The sequence below is a fragment of the Scomber scombrus genome, chromosome 2 (genome assembly GCF_963691925.1).
Source record: "Scomber scombrus chromosome 2, fScoSco1.1, whole genome shotgun sequence".
Lineage (NCBI taxonomy): Eukaryota > Metazoa > Chordata > Actinopteri > Scombriformes > Scombridae > Scomber > Scomber scombrus.
Window position 1 is genome coordinate 12,986,518 of NC_084971.1, and position 22,726 is coordinate 13,009,243.

General features: G+C 43.8%; 1 protein-coding gene across 2 annotated transcripts in view; it reads right to left on the reverse strand.

Annotated features, from left to right (window-relative positions):
* mxi1 (max interactor 1, dimerization protein) overlaps window positions 1–22,726 on the reverse strand; it is a 31,740-nt gene that overhangs the window by 3,318 nt on the left and 5,696 nt on the right. For both annotated transcript variants that reach the window (XM_062432786.1, XM_062432794.1), the window contains exons 3-5: window positions 20,932–20,961; window positions 1,920–2,034; window positions 119–317 (exon numbers count right to left, since the gene is read on the reverse strand). In XM_062432786.1, the coding sequence (XP_062288770.1) occupies window positions 119–317; window positions 1,920–2,034; window positions 20,932–20,961 (344 nt within the window). The remainder of the gene's footprint in view (window positions 1–118; window positions 318–1,919; window positions 2,035–20,931; window positions 20,962–22,726) is intronic.

The window sequence follows — 22,726 nt, forward strand, 5'->3', positions numbered from 1 at the left end:
ATACAGTCTTACCAGTCCAACCTCAATGTTGTAAAATCAGCCAGACAACAGCTGTGGGGTTTGATCACCATGTAGTCCCTAAATTAAAATCCTGGTTAAAGACTGCCGCTTAACTCACCTTGGTCAGAGTCGGAGCGGTCGGAGCAGAGGGTGGAACCAACGCTGTCCATGCGTATCCTCTCCCCCTCCCCTGAGCTGGTCTGGGCTACAGCACTGCTGCCTCCCCTCAGAAGCTCCAGTTGGCGCTGGAGGTGCCTCTGCTCGCGCTCCAGAGACTCCAGCTGGTACTGGCTCTTCCTGTCCGTATCTTCAAGTTTCTGGTGAAGGGAAAGCAAAAGAGACTATGTGAGGAAGAAGTTAACTATGTCCACATCTTAGATGAGATAAAACTAGAATTGATAGATAAGAGAGCAAAGAGAAAGATACATAAGGTTGTGAAAGAGGTCAGTCAGATAAAAAGTACTGGGTGGTTGCAAATATAGAGGTACAGATTGAAGCAAAGAATACAGAAGAGCTCAGACAGAGAGAGATGGAAACTGGAAGAACAACAATGCTGACATACTGAAGAGATAGATGATAGTCTGTGAGGAAATTCCTCGCATATCAAAAGTCTGACAGAATACAAACACTCCAGCCGCAGGTTTCAGACATTAAACTTATCAAATCCCTTGTATTTTCATCCTGCCAGCTCTGAAACATCTAAGTAATAATATTTCCTCACCTGCCTTGTTTACACTGTGTCGTCGACTTTACTTGTTTACTTTGTTTACGCTCTGTGCCATTACAACATAAGTGAGGGCCGTGGCAGGGACCGATACAGCCGTGTTTGTGCTCTAACCTTGTAGCCTCATGTCACGGTCGCCGACAGTGACGAGCGTGACTCCCGGCAACGGACCAAAACAATAGGCCATCAATAAGCGACGGAGAGACTCAACTTGACAGCAGCAGAAGTGCAGAGTGGTGGTAGTATTAGAAGGGAGGGAGGGCGGAGGGGGGGCAACAACAATATCGGCTTTATGCTCCCCCCTCTCTGTTATGTGAATGCACGCCACAGCAGGCTTTTCACATGCAGACTGCTCAATCTCAGGCAGTCACATGCCTGTTTTTAAAGTGGACGGGAAAGCGTGAAGCAGGATGTCTTAACGTTTTATACGCTTCTCAAACCTCACTAATCAGGCAGGGAAATGATCACCAGTGACCAGCTGAATGCTCGTTCATTCTGACTGAAGTTTAATTTATATAAGCCATTTAAAAAAGTTTTTGTCAGATATTTGGATTGATTTATGAATGGATGTTACTTTTTTTTTTTTTTTACATAAAATTACTGGAACTGATGTGTCTTTTAGAGCTTATTAGACCAGAATAACACTGATTTGTTTTGCTGTCCAATGGAAGTTTAATCATTTCAAATAAGAAAGCCTAAGCTAAATCCCTCCTTCACAGACCCACTATATTGCATGTGTTGGATTTATTCTCTTTCATGACTTACATGTTCATCAACTCACAGGATTCTTACTAGTGTTGTGATAAAAACAGCAAGTCAATCAAAGTAGCTGTGAAAATGGACAGTGCAATCATTGACCACACGCAATCTTAACATTTGTTCCCTGCCTCTGCAGCCGCACAAATGAATTACATATTAAGAGTGAATCTGCCATCAAAGGTCAAAACGAGGTAGGGATTTTTTTTTCTGAATGCTTCTGCATCATATGTTAACCCCTTTACTTTAATTTAAGCGCTGATTGTTGTTTGCTTTTCTCTTTGCAGAGTTTTGTTTCTACGGAATACTTTCTGTGTCATATATTTAAATTTTTTGGAGGTATATGAATTTCTCATGCCAAACCCTGGTCTGCTTAAATTCCTTTTCCCTGCCATGTATTTTAGTTAAAGTAAAGATGGATTGGGCTGGTTATCCTCACCTTTATGTGTGCTTTGGCTTTGTTGAGCAGGCCTAGGGTGGTGTGGCGGTTGCAGTCGGGTCCCAGGGGTATGAGGGCCTTCAACCGCTCCAGACACAGCCGCAGATGAGCTCGTCTGCAAAGGGAGGAGAGAAACAGGATGATTAGTCAGTGTGCAATAGGATAAGGCTCAGGCCTGGGCAACAACATGTGAAATACATTGCAAACTTGTAGTTAAGTGTCTTGCTCAATAGCACCTGGGAAGTTGCACAGGCACATTAGAGCTTACACATTCACTTCTCCTGACTAGACTTGTCCAGCTACTGTGGTGTTATGAACCAGTACAATGGTCGCAAACCAGTTTCTCTAACTTGTAGACCATTTTATATCACTTACAGACTTCACACCTTTCTTCCATTGAAAAACAACTCATTTACAACCGTTCTCTGTGCGCTGTGTTAATTTCTAACATGCTAAAAGCAGCACTCTGTCATGGGTTGCATGCCCAGCAACAGACCAAGCTCATGTATGGTAATTCCCCTGCTTATAGTTCGACAAAATACCACAACAGGTTACTTACAGTTCACATCTCATGTAAGCCCCGAGACGATACGTAATCCTCTGCTGGTATTTCTTGTACCCAGCTTTAGTTACCTCTCTTGACTAAATTACAAACAACAACTCTCAGCTGATAAGCGCGCACAGGGTGGGGGGGTGGGTGGTGGGGGTGTAATGGCATTTCCTAGACCCTGCTCGGCTCATACGTTCCATCATCCTGACAGTCCCTAATTCTGTGACTGGAGACAGGCCCCAGGTACTATCTATTCTGCTAATGGCCCCGAGTTGAGAGGTAAAGAGAGATAATTATGGCTATAACACAATCAGCGCTCCATTAGCAGAAGCTGCCCTTTCAGCTAGCCTGAAGGGATCAGTAGAGAGACATTAAGAGCCAGTGTACTCGGTGGAGCGACCCAGACTCGGGAACTATCTCTGGGGGAGCCCAGAGGACGAGCCCAGGGGACCAGAGTGGGAATTGACTGCAACAACTTTGCTGGGCAAGACTGTGCTCTGCTACGCTCTGCTGCTTTAAGAGTGCTGGAGACGTGTGAGCGCCGGCTAGAGTATATCTGTCTGTCTGTCTGTCTGTCTGTCTGTCTGTCTGTGTGTGTGTGTGTGTGTGTGTGTGTGTGTGTGTGTGTGTGTGTGTGTGTGTGTGTGTGTGTGTGTGTGTGTGTGTGTGTGTGTGTGTGTGTAGTAGGGAGGGTAAGCTATGCATGGACAGTGCTGATAAGAACAAGAGAGCATGCCATTACACCCGTGTAGTATGCGTGAGTGTGTGCTTAAACTAAGGCGAGTGCTCGTTGAGTGAACGAGGAGGCGCCCTGATTCAGTCTGTCATGCTAAAAGTTTGCACGCACGCACACACACACACACACACACACACACACACACACACACACACACACACACACACACACACACACACACACACACACACACACACACACACACACACACACACACACACACACACACACACACACACGCACGCACGCACACACGCACACACACACACTTTCAGTCTCGGGGTTAGCATGATGACTATCAGTTCTATTTATTCAGAGGGATGAACTGAGCCCACCTTTGCTCTTTATCTGTGCAATGTCAATCTTTACCTGTCTGACGTGAACCTCCACACCCCACACACACACACACACACGTAAGCAGATATCAGATGGCAATTAATCTCATTGTACTCTTTCGCAGCAGTCTGTTGAGACATATGCAGCTCCGCCTGGGAAGTGTTTAGGACATGCTACACAGTGGATTGCAGCATATTTGACTCAATGCTTCTACCTGTGAACATTTTCTTCAATGCTGTAATCATAATTACAACTCGATTATGTGGAAACAAGAGATTCCATGCGCTTTGCTGCAATCTGCCACGTTTAAACATTGCTGATATGCTAAAAAAAAGACTAATTGTGTAGCTGCAGTAGAGAAATATATAATTTTATATTACTTTTCTAATGAATGCACCATGAACACTCTTAAAACTCAGACTGTAAACTACTCGTACGTGCAGTCTTGCGCAAGCACATACTTTACTTTAAATACATGTGCAGACATTATTTCTACACATGGACTGCTTGATGACGGCGGCTGCGAGGGCAGAGCAGGACCCACTGATCATGTACGGACATGTCTGTCTGTCTGGCCTGTCGGGCGTCAAGTTAACAAACTCCAGACACCAAGGTCTTCTCTTTTCCACTCCCATCCATATTGAAACAGCTATCTCAGCATACAAACAGATAACCCTCACTTACAACCACCTCCTCTGCTTCTTCCACGCTCCCTCCTCTCTGACCCACTGACATGACCGATCCAGGAGGAGGAAGTGGAGGGGGTACGCTGACCGCACACACCAAAATACCCCATTATGGTTCTTAACGCTAAGACTTCTATTAGTGAGTGTGGTGTGAGGCGTTGCTTGTCGGGCTGCTGAATCACCATTTTTTCGCCAAGTCAGTGTGAAACCATAAACACCCTTCCACACCCATATGATGGTGAGGAGGAGAAGGAGTCCTGGTTCACAGCTACCTTGTGTACGGTGTGATCTCTTCTTATAGCAACATGAGCTGCTGGCTGGCAGCATGTTGCCTTTAAACACCCTCACTGTGCCTCGTATTGATAGGCAGGCATGTGAGACGTGTGTGTGTGTGTGTGTGTGTGTGTGTGTGTGTGTGTGTGTGTGTGTGTGGGGCGTTTGTCTCTAATCTCTGGGTGCATGCTGTGCTCTTCTGTGGAACATGACGATAACTACGGTCGGTCAAAAAAGCCGCACAAAGCGTCAGAGGGAGGGACGGAGGAACAGTGTGTGACTGTGAGAGGGAGGGGAGAAGGGAGTGTGTGTTATGGTGCGATTGATGACCATCTCATTGGACGAGTTAAAGTGGGAGTCTTGTTCTCAGCAGACAAGCATTTTTTTTTAAATACACAGAGAGACAAAATTACGTCCTCAGAGCCAGAGGAAACTAAAGATAAGGCAAAGGCGGGTTTGTCATGTTAGTTTCTGCCACCAGAACTACCTTTAAATGTCAACTTTCGGGTTAAAGGTCATGAGCTCCTGGCTGTCAGTGATGCCCCTTAGATAGGTCCCTAATCCCTGAAAAGGCTTGTTTATCATGTGGACCCACGGCCAAAGCGCTTAAGCCATTCGCAGCTTACAATATGAGTGGCGGCTTGTGACCATTAATACCTGCGTGTTGCAGCCAGAATCTCTCTTTGCTGTGTTACGTGGCTACGAGAGGGCGGAGTCAACCAGCAACGGGGCCTAATGTTTCCCCCGAGTTCTTGGAAAAGACCGGCACTAGTTACATAAATAGCTATGGATTTACTCCGCGGCACATAACTGTATGTCCTCAGCTGCTACGGCTAAGTTAACTGGTTAAGACAAAGGCCACCGGCTCACCAGCAGTGTCACTAGGTTACTGTTAAAGGGGCCGATGCTATCTATTTCATCAGATACTGCTCACCCGAGAGGAGACATCACCAGCCTTTCAGCCCCATTTATAGTTAATTTAGTGATGATCAGTTATGAAATTGATTAGCGTGACAAAAAAACATCAGATTACAGAGTGAAGATGTCCAGTGTATAAATGAATGGTATGGATAGCTGTAGGTTGCCAGAATCGGGAACTCTCCATCTGTGGCGGATTACATAACACGTGGCCAGTTGCTACCAGGACCTGTGCTCCAAACTGTCACGCACAGCAGGGATATCAAATCCCTCACTGACAAGAAGAACAACACAGGCTGAAAAGAGCCTTTATTTTTACTTGTACTCAGTGAAGGGAGATTCCTGGGAATGTAAGCAAATATAATAGCATGTTTCATTTCTGTTGTTGTTTGCTGTCATGTGGGTATACCTTGGCAAACAGCTGCTTTTGAAATCCCACGCTCTCTCTGGTAGTGAGGCTTCTGTGGACTCCAGTCTTAATATAGTTTGATTTATAATGTAACTGGATATTCAAAAGGAACCACATCTAAAAGCTGATGCTGTTCTCTCATGTGTTCATGGGAGTTACCTGGATCCTGCAGAGCCGACATGTGCAGCTTGTAACAGCATTTATATTAAAAAAAGCTTTTAGTTTCCACTTGTTAGTGACGCTGCTTCTCCTACACACCCGAGTTCACAATTAATGGTGGCTCGGGTCAGAAATGATGAGTTTATTTTAGAATTTAAAGCAAGACTATGTGTTTTGTGAATAATAGGCTCAGGTGCATTACTGAGCATAGATAAATGTACAGCAATGGTTTGGCTCCATCATACTTTGCATCATTTGTTTGTTATTGTCATTTTTTCACTACTGCTAAAAATGAGCTGTCCACCTTTTTGCAGTTCATCATGATTATTGTCCCTTGTGGGCATCTGTAGGTGATTGATGGGAGTAAATATGGTGCCTTCTGAGCATTTGTCCATCATAAACTTAGTTTGTATTGTCCACCTCTAATTATAAACACACATATACTCCATTTATTATTAAAGACCAGTGTGCAGGATTTAGTGGCAGCTTTGCTTTAAGTGATACATTTGGCCACAATATGCCCCATATTCATATCCTCCATCTCACTCATACACACACTCTCATGTTGTATCCCAAACGCGCGACTTGCAGGCTCACCACGGACACAGCCGGCCTTCCCTTTCCTCCTGAGACAACCGGGCGCTTCCACTCGACAGTGTATGTGTGTATGTGTGTGTGTGTGTGTGTCTGCGTGTGTCTTCATGCTTGTGTGCGTGTTCCCGTGGTTTGTGTTCCTGATGGGCCCCAGATGGGTCCGCAGGCAGGCAGCTCTGCTTTTTGGCTTTGACATGTGAGCGAGCAGCCAGCCGGTCCCGGGTCACTGCACTACACCTTTTCTCCTCATCCTGACTCCCTATGAATCATGTGAGCACCCTGACTTTTTTCCTCCCAAATCCCACAACGTGCGGTATTTATTTGCTCGCTTCAATACAAAGCTATGAATCATCTCTAAGGCCAAATAACACTTCGAATGTGATGACAATACTGTGCGTAATTATATTTGAAGTAGAGGAAATGATTAACCGAGTAAAATCACGACTGGTAATCGATGAGCCTTTATATTATAATCAGAATTCGTCGTCACTTCTGCATCGCTCTCCCTCCCACTGTAGCTGCCTTACTTGGTCTTAAAATGCGTCAAAACTGCCTCCAACGTGATTGAAGCAGAGTCCTTTTTAAAGAAGCACTTTGAAGCTCTCCCTGTTGGTATGGCAGAGCTGCCCACCAAAGCTCTCACAGAGCCTACGCACATCATATGTACATCTCTTTTGTCAGTACAGCGAATAGCAGCTCTGCACTCACCTCCCTCGTCCTTGTATCATCCATACACACACACACACACACACAGAGTGCATATGCCTTTGGGTGGGCTGAAGGAGAAGGGCATACACACCGCAGTGTAAGTATGTACACGTACATATTCAGATATCTCAAACTAGCATCATTCTCGCACAGACGGACAAATACTTCTTAAAATGTTCCTCTGTGTGACGTGAGACAAGTGCAATGGCAACCACAAGCTGTAATTCCCACATCATCAGGATGACAAGAGCAATCAGCACTCTGGTGGTATGAAAATATTCCAGTGACTCTGGAGGGATAATGTGAGAGAGAAATGTGAGGATACTGTGAACAGGAGTCTGAAAGTAAAGCCCGGCTGTGTACAGACATGCACGCGTCCTCAGTGTGTAAACATATTAGATTGCTTTTGTCTATTAAGATGATAAACTGCTTATTAGTCCTTTTAATACACAGGAACTTCTCCTTTAATATTCCTGACATCTAAATGGCAGCTATGTAGTGGGAGCAAGAAAACAAAGCTGAAACTTGTCTCATGACCAAATATTATCTCTCAAACTAAGCCGTTACATTTTTAATCCGTTATCGGTTATTTGCCACATTTGTGTGTGTGGCGGCACAGAAATATTCGCTGCAACTCCCAGTACTGCTGTAACCGTTTTGGTCTCAAATGATGGTTTTACTTGGCCAGGTGCATTCTGTTCCTTTGAGTACCTGGCATTATGGCTAAGCAGATAATCTGGCAGTCATTCAGAAAGTTTCATGCAGGCGGTGAGTATTGAGAGGGATTGGGAGTTAGTAGAAAAAAGGAAAAATGCATATTCATGAAAGTGTTCTTTGTCTGTGAATGAAATAAATGGCTATAAAAGAACACCTGGGCCCGAGGAGGGACACGGACAGAACTGTGGGTATTTTTTCCCCCCTTTCTTTCTTCTTTACAGAAAACAAGAGCAGCTGCGAAACAGAACCGACAAAGCAACCAGAGTTTCTGCTTATTTTTTATTCAAAGTCCTCTGGAACCAACACCGTTAGTCGATGCTCAAGCGGCGGAGAAAAAAAATGGCTGCCCTAGATTCCAAACTTGTGAACACATAAATAATGGATAACTTCTCAGGCCATCCAAGATGTCTGACATAATTACTGGACGTGCTCTTAAAGGGAAGGGTCAGATTTCCAGCCCAGATACCAGTCAATACACTTCTCTCTGGCAAATCCCCCACTCTCTCAAACCCATTTAACACACACACACACACACACACACACACACACACACACACACACACACACACACACACACACACACACACACACACACACACACACACACACACACACACACACACACACACACACACACACACACACACACACACACGATTTGACCTACTTCTAATACATGCAGAGGGAGAGGAAATCTGACCCTTCACCCAGTTATTACACTAATTACACTTCACCAATGACTGTCTGAGTGGTAAATCTCCTAAATTGACATGCGAAAGGAAATTAAGACATCATTACACAGGCTCTCTTACAGAGAGAGAGAGAGAGAGAAAAAAATAAGAACTTGACTTTGCGAGGGAGCTCTATTGTTCCTCTTCTGCCTTACTACTTCTCCTGTGTCGAGGCTCATTTAAAGCGGCTGGAGATCATGATTCACAGTGATGTCAAAGATTATAGGAATGATTAGAGTATTTTGTAATGCAAAGCCTCATTTAAAGCAGACTAAGCCACGTCCACTGAGCACTACATCAAATCATCAGCAAATTATCTCACTGTGGGGAGGAAGGCAATTAAATCAAACACAGAAAATGTGGGAACAGATGTTTTTTTTTCTTTCTTTCTTTTCTTTTCTTTCTGTGCTTTGAGAGCATTATTTTCCAAAACATTCCAAACCCATTATTTCAGGGTTAAAAATAGCAACGAGTTAGATTGCTGGTTGTTCAAATGGTCCGGACTAGTCGCCTCAGCAAATCACATGTAAAGCTCTTTCTCCCAGATCATACATAGTGGAGGAGCATGTGAACATGTGGCACACTGGTCCATACTCTGCAGATGGGGACATACAATATAGATGGGGTGGGGTAGCTACAGCTGATTTTATTTCACTGGCTGTGAAACAATGAAATGAAGTAGTTACTTTTAGCTTAATTTTGAATGAAGGATGTAAATCAACCAAACATTTGCGTTGACAACAAGCCCATACACATGAGCGTTTATAATGTTACACACACGCACACACACACACACACGATTACATGACAACACAGCGTTCTCTGTGTTTGCTCACCACCTTTGTTTACTGGCTAGCTGAGTTAACACAAAGAGCAGGGTTGTTTTTTTATGCTAAAGATGCCTCTTCTAGGATGCTCTGCTTTTTTTTTTTTTTACACCCCCTCTGTCTTTCGCCTATTCTCTCTTTCATGGAGTGAGGTGGGTGGGGAGCGGGGGGGTGTCATTCTCTCCCTCCTGCTCTCACATGACTGCTGTTGGGTTGCACCCATGGTCACATGTTTACCCATACAGACAGTGGCACCTGACTGAATGGGGTTTTTTTAATAGAGGGAAACTACCACTCACTAGGTTGACTGCTGGAACAGTCATCAAAGAGCCAACAGCCTAGCTGTTAAACCGGAGCCCGCCATGTGTGCTTTAGCCAACTACAGCTTTTTTATCTGAGCTATAAATGGCGAGTTCAGGAAATGACAAATGCAGACGGAGACAAGCTTCTGTGTTGAATAGGTCTGGATTTGGATGGCATAATCATTATTCTAGGTTTCCCTGTCCTGTGGAACAGTTTGTGTGATTTGTAATTTGACAGATGGTTCTAGCATCAGCCCGTGGTCAGCACGTGATGTGTTACCCACAGTATCAGTGATACCAGCAGGACAATGCACCGGACCACACCGCTAACTCTTGAAACCTATTGGACTTTAATTAAAATGACGTTGTTGTTAGCGGAGATGGAGAGCTGTACACTGAGGCTAGTGTGGCAAAAGTTATATTCTGTCTGCTGCTGATGCTTCAGTTTGTCCGTCACGTTTTCTATGTGCACACGCAAACACAAGATTAGAGCCGTCTTTGCCCTACAGCGACTGTGGGCTCTCTTTTTCTGACTGACTGATGCTTCCCTCATCTCCTTTATGAAATACGGACAGATGGGATAGATGCAGGGAGAGAGTGGGGAGCGAGATAGAGAGGGTGAGAAATATAGAGAGTGGGGGAGGAAGGGGAGGGAGGGGGAGAGAGGGGGGGGGGGGGGTTGGGTGTTCTGCCTGTGTAATCTGCCCAGAAACTAGCCACGGGCACAAATGAGAGCCGGTCTGTCAGGACTTCCACTGCAACTGCAAACAACTCAAATCCAATCTGTTTGTTTCAAGTTCACACTCAACTTTTTTTTTTTTTTTTTTTTATGTCGAAGGAAACGCGAAAAAACATGCATGTTGGGTGTTAAGTGTATCCATCCGAAGAGCAGTGAGTGCATATATTTTATGCATGTGTGACACTAGTGGAAATTTAACCCCACAGTCATGAAGCTGCAAAGGAGAGACGACTAACTGAACTCGGGCTGCCCGGTGTCCATTTTGACTGTGACAGCAGGTCTCAGGTGATCTCAAGATCTTCATCTTCATCGCGTCAGCTCGTCGGAAAGAGAAAACGCACCTCCTCATCAGTGTTTTTCTGCATGACGGCCAACGACCTGAACAGTTCAATCATCCACTAAAGGTTTCACTGCATTGTCCAAACTGACAACCAATTGTTAAAACTGACAAACATTGCTGAGGAAGAATATTAACAAGTCTTGGGATTCCATGGGAACTGTGCCGGATGATGACCTATATTCTGGTTAGATGGCAGGGAACAAAAAAGAAATGCAGAGGGGTGGAAATTCATTGCTGCATGTTGGTGGCTGGGATTGGGAATAGGACTTTGATATTTCTGAACATGCAGGCAGTTGTGACCTCAATCCTCGAAAAGGAGATTCAGCGTGTGGAAGAGTATCATTCTGATGAGCAGTAAAGCTCACTGTAAAAATACAAAACAAAAACAAAAACATATATGGATTCAGGGTAGGGCTGCACAATTAATCGAATTTTAATCACAATCTCGATTTGCGCTTCCCACAATCAAATGAACGTGAACGAGCGATATTGAAAATGCGTCCTCTCTCCATAAAGCGCTCTGCATCAAAGCTTTTTTTCCACTGCAAAGCAAATCAAGCGCTCCATAAACTACTGTTTACAGCAACGTGCAGCTTGTCCCTCAAAGTGGATCATCATCTGTTGTTTGGAAATATTTTGGTTTTAAGGCCAGTGATGTTAAGCAACAACAGATCATATACAAAGAGTGTTGTAGAGTTGTGTCAGCGCCACAAAGCAACACAACTAACTTATTCAACCACCTGAAAACACATCATACACTGTGATGTGATGAATGCATGCAGGCCAAACGTTACAACAGCTGCTAACGTGATTCGTCCAACATCAACTCAGACGTCCATAGTAGCGATTCTGTTCAGCGCATCACCGTATCCATCCAGCTCATAACCCTAACCCTAACCCAATCGCATTTCATTTGGCCAAAGATATGTGTCCAATGAACACTGAGGATACTGAAGGCTTCAGGAAAATGGTAAAATATAATCTAAATATTGATCAAAATAATCATTTAATAATCATTTTGATCATAATCGCACAGCCCTAATTCAGGGCTGAAACCACTCTGGAAACGGGGGGCAATAAAATGCAAATGGTACTTTAAAAAAAAGCAATGTTGACTCGTAGGAACCCACCCTGCCCCTGCTCGACCAATCCAAAGGCCACAAGCGGTAAATAAAGTGAAACGCAGGCGGACCAATGCTGTTGTCACGCTAACCAGCTGACGCTACTCCAAACCACAAACATCATCAGTTGTGACGCATAGCAACAGCGCAGTGGAGGGATGGAGGACAGATTGGCAAAAGTGGAAACAGAGGAGACAGAAGTGAAGGAAAAGATTGAAAAAATTCAGAGAAAAGGGATAAAAGAGTAGCAATGCAGCAATTTTCCCTCTTAGAGCAAGACGTAAACACGTGCTTGTACACATGTACACATACACACGTGCAAAGTTCACTGGAGTAGAGAGAGGGAGGCAAGGGAGAGGGGGGGGGGGGGGTTGGAGGGGGACGGGGGGGGACGGGGGGGGGGGGTTGGTGCTAACTGCGTAGCAGGGCCAAGAGACTCTCGGGCTGAAACCCATCACTATCACACGGATTAGCTCACACGTGCACACTGCCTTTTAATCTGCTCCACTGACAAAGATTGGAAGAGAAAAAGAAAGAGGGTGGGAGACAAAGAGATGGAGTTATTGAAAGGGACGGTAATGGATACAGAGCCAGAGACGGGCAGGGAAGCAACGGGATGGAGTTAGTGGAGGGGACGTGCCTTTAGATGAACTGTACAAAAATCAGCTGAATGGGAAACAGGCATATTATCAATACATTTATCTTTAGAAAACACCCCAGAGCCCTTTAATACAGTGACTAAATACCCACATCTGCATCCAACTGTACAGCTGTTTTTCTGACTTGAACCAGTGATGTTGTCCCATCCCGTCCTTACTGTCCTCTTCCAAAATCCCACCCGAGCTCACAGACCCACCCACATCCCGCACTTTTCCTTTGAGTCTTGTGCGACTCGGGGGAAGCAGTGGTGGTGGGGTGGAGGGGGGTTGCACTGTAAGCCCACATTTACAGCCGTGGATGTGTTTTAATACACAATAGGAGGTGGAGGCGAGCGTGTAATCCAAATATTGCAGCTTTAATGCGCAAACACACAGATGCACACAGCTGCTTTGCTTACTCACTTACGTGGTTTAAATTCACATACTTATCTTGCTAAGTCACTTAACCCAGTTGGCATGTGTGCCGCTCCTCTGGGGTTAGACTTTATTTTTTCCAACGTGGCAATAATGACGACTCAGTCTACATTCTGATGATGTGTAAGGATGTGAAGTGGCTATGATGGGAGTAAAGTGTGGCAACTTCTCTCTCGGCTTCCTCATCCCGCTGCTCTCATTGGTGAAACGCTAACCTCTGTGATTGGTCAGAAAGCAGTGGTGTTTTCCCCCTTTTCCCCCAGCTGTACGGCTAAAAATAGAAGCCGTAGTCAGATTTAGCCTAATTGAGTCTGTCTTGTGTCTTCAACAGGCATCCTGTTTTCCCCACTTTCCATCTTCATCTCTCTCTATCTCCTTAAGGTACGGATTAAGTTTGCTCGGCATCTCACATGACAAACTGCTGCAGGAAGGAGGAAGGAAAACAGGAATATATTTCTTCCTGGAACAGCATGCAACAGCAGCCTCATCCATTTGGCACACAGTGGGCTTATTAACAAGCCTGACACAATGTCATTAATGGCACAGGTTGAACAACATGCTGTGTGGGAGGATCTGAACACTTTGCTGAATGTTACAGTACAGCCTGAACATACAGTTCCCATCTCAAGTTAATTGATTTAAACACCTGCAAACAGGGCTGCTCTATTATGGCGAAAATCTTATTATTCTGGTCAATACTGAGATGACAATTATTTAATATGATTTCTCATTGACTTTGGAAATATTATGAATTTACTGAACTTTGTTTTGACACTGTACTCAGATATAATTCAGCTGAAAAACAAATAAAATTAATGTAAAAAATGTAAAAAAAAAAAAAAAAAAAAAAGTAAAAAAAGAAAATTAAAAAGAAAATACACACACACAATAATAATACATTTAAAATAAATTCAACTAATCTATGTTTTATTGCACTGCCACATCCTACTTAAACATATATTATATATATTTTAAAAATTAAATTAGAGCAACATAATTGAGATCATATTATTGTAGTGATGTGGGATTATTGAAACCTGGTTTCCACAGGTAGATTTTACTCCCTGGAGAACTGCCTTACATACAAACAAACTGATTTCATCGAGAGAAAAAATGCCAATTTCAGTCCCTCAAAATTAAAACAAGCTCTGACTCAGATGTCCTGGGCTTTCACTTGCTGACTAAGCCCGTATGCTGTACAGCCTTGTTCCATTTGGTTACGCTGTCCCTCCACAGAATGCTGTGCGGATGCACTTTTGCAGGATAAGGGCACAACAAGAGGCGCAGAGATAAGATGAGTCAAGGGTCAGAAGAGGGAGACGGGAAGAGAGTGATGGGTGAGCCTTCAAGACAACCTATCCCCCTGTGTGGGGTTTTCTTTACACCTGTCTACAGAGCATCAGTGTGGAGTTGGATTCAGAAGATGTGAGGCAAAACAGTGGTGACCTATGATTTTACACCATCTTCTACCATCTGACAGAAAGCCAGTGGGAATGCAAAGATACGTCCACAGAATCTCTATATTCTCAAGGAGCTGCCGTCAATCTCAAATTCAGCATTTTCCACTGAAATAACAGCAAATGTAAATAAACATAGTTGATGGTAGATAATAAATGAAAGATGCAGTGATGCTACGTCATATAATGTTGCAGATTCATTAAATAAACAGACAAATGCCAAGCTCAGTTTCTCCTTATTAAGAAGCTTTTACTGCAAGAAGTTTTGAGTTTATATTAACAGGATGCTAACACTGCAAAAGGTCTGCTCATTGTTCCTTTCTTTCATCCTTAAACAGGCTTATTCGAAAAATGAAAAAAAGAATCAGGTCTACTTGATATTAATGGTTTCTGCTCAGGCCTATTGATACAGGTGAGTGCCTCTATTAAAAGGAAAGTGACTGGCCTGCTCAGGGTGCCAAACCACCAAAACTATGATCTGATGATCTACTATCACACCTGGCAACCCGGCAGGCAGTTAAATTAATTAAGGGTAATTCACTCCTACGCCTCTAATGAAAACACAACACACCCACATGACAAAAAACAAAAGTGCACGTGTCCTGTCTTGTGGTGCCAAAGTACACAGCCTAAATAAGATACAGCATGTTATGGGCCAACACATTAAAAAAACGGAGTATGACTTCCTCATTACAGCTGGGCACCTGCCACACTGGTTAGTGGAAGAGGTAAACTCTTAGCCACAGCAACAATTTGTCACCATTTGACTGGTCGCTGGAGCATGTATCCCAGCCCGATACTGGGTCATGTCTCACTGTGTTAATTACAGGGCAGGAACGCTCACTGTGCACACACTGACACAGTGGGAGGATAGATCAGGTGTTGCGTGCTGCTTCCCTTAGTCAGGTGTGTTTGACCTATCCCTCTGCTCATCCTATCAGCCTGTCAGTTACTTCCTCGTCCTCTGACACTGTCGTTAGCTAAGCCAGAGCCAGGCTAGGCTATTAAAGACTAGCACCCAGTAGCCTGTGAGAGTAAGGCGGGGGGGGGGGGGGGGGGGGGGCACGTGTGCATGCTCTAGCTGGGCTCACCAGACCAAAGATCAAGTCCCTTAAGCTGCTTTTCTGAGCCAAGAAAAGCTTACAAGTCGTCACGTTGGTCAGAACAAATGGTCCCAGTTTTAGGCCCTGCAGCAAAGCCTGAGAATAGGCTGCACTCACTGGGCTGACAACAGAGAGACTGGTGAAGCAGTTTGGCTTTCTTCAAGGAGCATCAGCACAGCCAGAGAAAATGCAGTCCAGGCTTATTCATGTTTGACTGCTCATCCAACCTCAAGGCCTCCAACAACAGTACTGAGCTCATAGCCCACTGGTTAGAAAGAATAGAAATACTTGAAGGTGGATGAAATGTACCATTTGAAAAATGTGACACATATTGTGGTGATATTCAGCGGTGAGTTTTAGTGCTTTGCCTGGAGAACATTTCACAAAAACTACTGCTATCACAAGGCTTGTGGCAGTTATGGAGCTTTTCCACTACACCGTTCCAGCACGACTCGCCTCGACTCGCCTCGACTCGCCTCGGTTCTTTTTGCGTTTCCACTAGGGAAAGTACCTGGTACCTGGTCCTTTTTTAGTACCTGCTCTGGTGAGGTTGCTTTGTGTGTGACAGAAAGCCTCATACAGCAGCAAGTACACCACTGCCTCAATGTCCTCCATTGTTTATGTGTTTTGTGTCGCATATTTTGTAATGGAAAAGGAACCGTGCCGAGGCGAGGCGAGCCGAGGCGAGGTGAGGCGAGGCGAGCTGAAACTGTGTAGTGGAAAAGCGCCATTACAGTTACACTCAATCAATGTTGACAGTAACTCATCACTTTGTAACGCATCACAGTTCTATTATTACTTTTTTCAGTAACGAATAGTGTAAGAGATTACAATTTGAAATTCAGTTAATATACTATTGTTACTAATCCCAGTAATGCTCCGTCACTTTTACACTTGTGAGTCGGTGTGTTCGCTGTCTTACCAGGATTAATGGAAGGTTGATATCAGTGTGGTCTCTGTTCAGCTGTCAGGCTGCTCCAGAGGAGGAGAAATACGACTTGTGGGAAAAACATAGTTGTGTTGCTACTACTGCTGGCTTGTTAATGTTAGCCACGGGTATCCTTACATTCAGGAGTCACCTGACGCTAATTTAGTTCAGAGTTGGGAGGGTATGTGAATCGTGCAGCTCTGAGGTCATCCTGTTGCTCATGCTCACACTCCATCAGTGCGAGCTAGCAGCGGCACCTAACATTAGCAAGCTAAAACCATAATATCACAATATTCACAGGCTTTTTCTGTAATGTTAGCTTGTCTGTCCAATAGGAAGAAACCCAACTCGGGGCAGATGTGGGCAGACTCTAAGCTAACAGTGGTTAGTGTAGCACCTTGTTGGTGCTGTAGGGGAGCTGGAGGGAGACAAGGTACTTGGGAGCACGCATAAATGTTACACACTTTGGATTTTACTGGCAAATTGTCCCGAGTCCTTTCCACAGAAGTCAGTCCACAGGCTGTTATAGGCCAGGGAAGGTCTCATTTTATTATTTCTTCACACACTTATATTTTGAACTAACATTCTTACATAATTCTTACATAGTGCATCTTTTAAAGGTAACTTTGACAGAGCTGACAACTCAAAAGAAAAGTAGCAAGTAACATAACACGTTACTTTTAATGCTGAATAACGTAGTAATGTAATTACTTTTACACAGAGTAACATGTAATTTGTAATTTATCCATTTTTAAAATTAAAGTGACTAAACTTAAACTTGACCAATACTGCACTCAAGATGAGGAATGCACCCTATAATCAGAAAACATGTTCTCACATGCTCTTACACATGAGAAATAAACCGTCTCACACAAATAAAAACACTGACAGTGGAGAACACCCACACTGATCCAAAGTTGATTGCAAATGAGGCGTGACTATCCTCATTTACCATTTCACATACCAGTGAGCCAAAACAAATCCAGAGAGGGCAGACCTCATGGATGCTCCTTACATGCCACCCAAGGACAACAGGCTCCTGACTCTTGGTGAGCCTCTTTAATATTCCACAGGCACACACTGAAAGGTGTTTAAAACACACTGTTTGCCCAACTCCCCTCGTAAAGAATCAAGTGGAAAAGCTAATATTGCTTCCACTGCCTGGGCAGTGAGGGAAATATGATTTGCTGTGTGTCTTATAAGCCTGGCCTCGATAAACAATGTTAAAATGAACAGGTTGAGGTGGAGGAGGAGGGTAAATGATAAGCAACCGTTCTTATTTATTGTAGCAAATAAAAGCCTGCTGTATTGATTATCTATAAACAGAGACATCATCAAAAAGAAAAAAAAACTAGTTGAATTAGAAATTAAACTCTGAGTCATGGTATACTTCAGGTGTGTACTGTAAAACACATCCTCTACCTTACTATCAACCAACAACTAAGCTCAGCTAAGGAATTTATTATTAAGATGTTTAAAAAAAAAAGACTAATAGGCGGAAGGCTGTGAGATCAAAGCGGTGGTACTGCGACGTGCACGCATACAAGCCTTTTACTGTTAAACCCCACTAAGGCAGTATAATTTAGTTGTGGCATGTGGAAGTGAAATAGGGCTGTTAGGAGGTACATGATCAAAGCGGCAGAGCCACCGTGTTATCAGGCATCTGGAATGCAGGGTTTTTTTTCTCTTTCGGTGCCTTTTTATCCGCGTCCTGTGGTCTCTGCTGTCACGACGAGTCTACTTGTCATAGGGGTTATCAAGACCTGCGGTATCCATGCAAGGCAAAGCGCCTTGGCGGGCAGCAGAAAAAAAAATCCCAGTCAGTCTGGACTTTAAAAGAGCTCCAATTTACAGGACTTGGAAGTCCGCTGAGATGGAACAAAAGCTGCTGCTGTTGTAGAGTCATGGTATAAGCCTGCTACACTTGGGCGAACAACTATGCTTGATACATATAGCTTACAGTGGGGCATGTGCTTAAAGGGAATTGGATTAAGTGCCTGCAAAAAATGGAGGGATTATAAACGATTCTGACTTTAAGTGTGCTTCTAAAAAGATGGATTACCATTTCAATTTTTACCCTCTTTCTTTGCTAATGGAAATATGAATTTTTCTTGTACTGTTCAACTACAAAGCAACAACACCAAAGCTCAGTGTGTCAAGCCGAAAACAATAGAGGGGGGATAAAACAAGATATCAGTGTATCTGGATTTTGGTATGGTACAGGACGTTCCCAGCCCGCTCTGCTGCAGCTCTGTCTGAGTTTGCACGAACCAGCAAAGTGGAGCCAGGAAAAGGAGGAGGCACAGAATGAAAGTTTCAATGTGTGTTGTACTCATGAAAGGAATGAAAACACACTGATGCAAAACTAATGCTATAAAATTCACAAATGAGTGGTTAAATCACCTTGGTAATCTCTTTTTATATTTGGCAGCACAGGTTTATTTAAGTCTGCCCCCCAATAGTTGACCAAACGTTATGAAAAAAAGACTCCTAGGTGGCAAGCAGGACACGGGAACTTGGCTTGGATCTTAAGGAGTTATAGCAGTAATTCACTGACAAATAGCCTAAACTGTACACACACTGCACTGATATGTTTACAGCTATACTGCTTACTTTATACTCACTGTCACACCCCCCCCCCCCCCCCCCCCCCCCCCCCCCCCTCTCTAAACTGCACACTCACTACGCACAACTTACCTACATTGAGTTATTCCTTAAAGGAGCTACGCTACTTGTATATCACATTTTATATAGAAAATTCCCAGATGGTTAGGCCCAGCAAGCTGCCAGGCTCCCAATACACTGGTGGAAACACTGGAATGTAAGCCTAATGTTAGCCACTTAGCATGACTGCTCTACCGTTAGATAGCCTAGATATATTATACATATTGTTATTAAACTTGTGACGACTAGTCAACTAATGACTTGAATGAACGACTATTAGTCATGTAGGAAAATCCTCAGCAGCCCCAGTTTTATTATGCATGGAATTTCATTTCACTGCTTGATTAAATTATCTATCTAAAGGTTCATAACTCTGCAGTAACCATAATTCAGAGCCTGACAAAGTCCTTCTATGCAGCCATATACAGGCTTTAAGGTAGTCCACTGTGATTGGCAGAGAAGACTATAGGCCGTAAAAACAGGCGATACTACAAAGCATGGTGACGAGAATGAGGAATGAGTGACCAAAACAGCCTTCACACTGTGGTTTAGGAACAAACAACTGAGCTGGCACCTCTTTTTAAAAAAATGTATTTGTGTAGGTGGAATACTTAAAAAATGCAATCCTGTATGGGTGCTGCAATCTGCTGGGGCCAGTCAGCCGACCAGCTGGCCTTGTGTGGCATCACATATGAGCACCGAGATGACACATCAACTCTTGTCTATATTTAACTCACTGGACGCCACTCCTTCCAATGTTCCCATCCTTTTAGAAGAGGCTGCCAGGGAGAATGGTGAGAAAAACAGGCCGAGGTGATGTGTAATTACACTGAATGGATCTAGCCTCCCACATCCTTTCATTGTACCCGCACCCTCAGAGATAATGAAATGGAAGGCAAGTTTTGTTTCTATTTACCATAAATCCTACAAGTCTAGCCGCTCTTATTTATGGTGTCGAAGAAAAACCCTTTAGAGCTTGACTCTTGAAGCCTGCAAAGTCACGGAGCATAAACACCAGCAAGCACCCTATGTGGGTGGTGGACTCAATCTGATAAGGGCTTCTAAGGAACCAGTGTTCGCTCTCTTCAGAAGACGGTGTGGTTAACCACCTCAACCTAAGGTGTCCCCGAATACCCAACATTTCATCCACTGTCGATACTATCTTGAACACAGAGATATAACTCAGTATATAATCATGCTCAGGCTAGAAAGCCACTCGAAGGACATTTTGTTCAGTTATAGGGCTGACTTTGTTGCCGGTGCTATGCACCAAACAAAAACCAATCTCTGCATCAAAACAAGCACTGAACTTTTGACTTGGATTCCAGCTCTGCGTACATGCACCCTTGCCTGCCCGTGTAATTCAAAGCCCTCAGCAGCCAAACTGTTGCATAACTCTAAAAGGGTGCAAAGTGTGTTTAGGAGACGGGGGGGGAGGAGGAGGGAATGTCCTTAAATGAACACAACTGGGTCACCCTTTACTTTTGTTTTTAAGGACCTGTTGAAGAAGAAATGCTAAGCTGAGGAAAAAAATGAAATGACAGACTTCTTCACATTTCAGGGCAGGGTGTGCATTTGTCTGCAGGCTGTGCTCAATGATTTAAAGGTGAAATGCTTTGGTAAACTTTAATGCCAACTCACCTGTTCTTCTCCAGCTCATTATGTGTGGACCTGAAAGGACAGAAAGCAGAAGTTGTCATATAGAGAGCAAATGTAGACACACATGCAGTATCTGTTCCTGAAAAGGTAATGCACTCAGTACAAGGAGATAAGGTGAAATATTAAAATAGTGAGTATATGAGACGGACAAACAGAACCTGCGATAGGCACAGCGAATTGGCTTGTCGAATTTGATTTATGGATGTATTAATTAATCCCAAACGAGACGTACTCTTGGGCTCAGCCCGGCTTTCTGGAGCCTTTCTACCAACAAACGTCAAAGTGACACTATCATCTCTTCCTCAATAATGCACAACACAGCTCTGTGAGGATGTGTGTGTGTGTGTGACACTGCAGCCACAGGCTCACTAATGTTCACACTGTGCATGTGTGTGTATGTGCGCTGCTTGGCAAGTGTGAGCACACAAACACACACACACACACACACACACACACACGCCCTCTGGATGCAGCGACCAGGGTTCAGCGCTCTGTTAATAATGTAAAGTGAATCAGCTGGTCCCTAAGAATGTCTTTGTGTTGCAACACACTGAAGGGAGACGAGCCCTCCTCCTGATGCTTAAATGGCCGAGTTCCCGTCCCAACAAGCTGCACTCCACCTCGCTTCAGGAAGACACCGGTTTTTATGGGAGGATGATGGCCTCTCCTGAGTCATGTACACGACACAGCTCTATATTATAGGCTATCAATACTGCAATATGTCTTCTTCTCTGTATTCACATTTAATACTGAGCGATCTGCCATCATGTTAATACGGGAGTATAAAATATGGCCTAACTGGGATAGAGGATTGGGGAGGGGATTTAGACAGCGGGGCCACCAGTTCTCCAAGGCCGCTTTCATGTCTGTAAAAATTGTCCCTGCTGAGGAGGAAATTATTTCTTTAAGATGAATAATTTACACCAATAAAAACACCATATGTCACCATTAGAATACATTACTGTTCGTGTAGTTGAGTATGCAAGACTGGGTGTTAAGTCAACTGTGGCAGTAGATTTGATTTGACATGACATGGTCTATGGCCAAGTTGAGTAGCAGCTTTCAAAACAAACAGATTACCGGCATTCACAGATCAGTAGACTTCTATTTCTTGTTGGCAAAAACAAATATGTTTCAGCCAAAAAAAAAAAAAAAATCAGCTATCATCAGCGTCAATAGCTGCTATCACAGCAAAACACAGGGCTCATATGTAAGTTGGCCAAGGCCATTTCCTGAAAATCTGCAAGACCTTAAGTGCTAACACGCATGCTCTTGAGAGATTTCAACTTTCATATTCTACGACCCTGTAGTAGTCATGCATGGCTGTGCTCTGCATCAGCCATGTGAATTAAAAATGTAAAAACTGATTAATCTAAACCAGCTATATTTGTACAGCACCCCCCTCCTCTACTGTTCAGCTACTATCACCCTTATAGATGTCATTAAAAAAACAGACATGCAGAAATCTGAAAATGGTCAGTGGCAAAATGAATAGTCACAGTCTTATATGTTCACTGCAGGCTTTTACACACACACAATGTAATTATTCTCTAATGGCAGTGGATCTGCTGTTTTCTGTAACTGTGTCAGGACAATAGTTTTGCCAACAGAAGATGAGCACTTTGGAGAGCACAATTTGCGTCATCAGCTGTTACCATGCTTGTCCTCTGTCAGTGCTTCTTAGAAACCCTCATCCGAGTCAGTTCAGTCAACTGTTGGCTGATTATTGCTCTTTAAAAATGATGAAATATGTATTATGAGGGCCTATCACAACGGT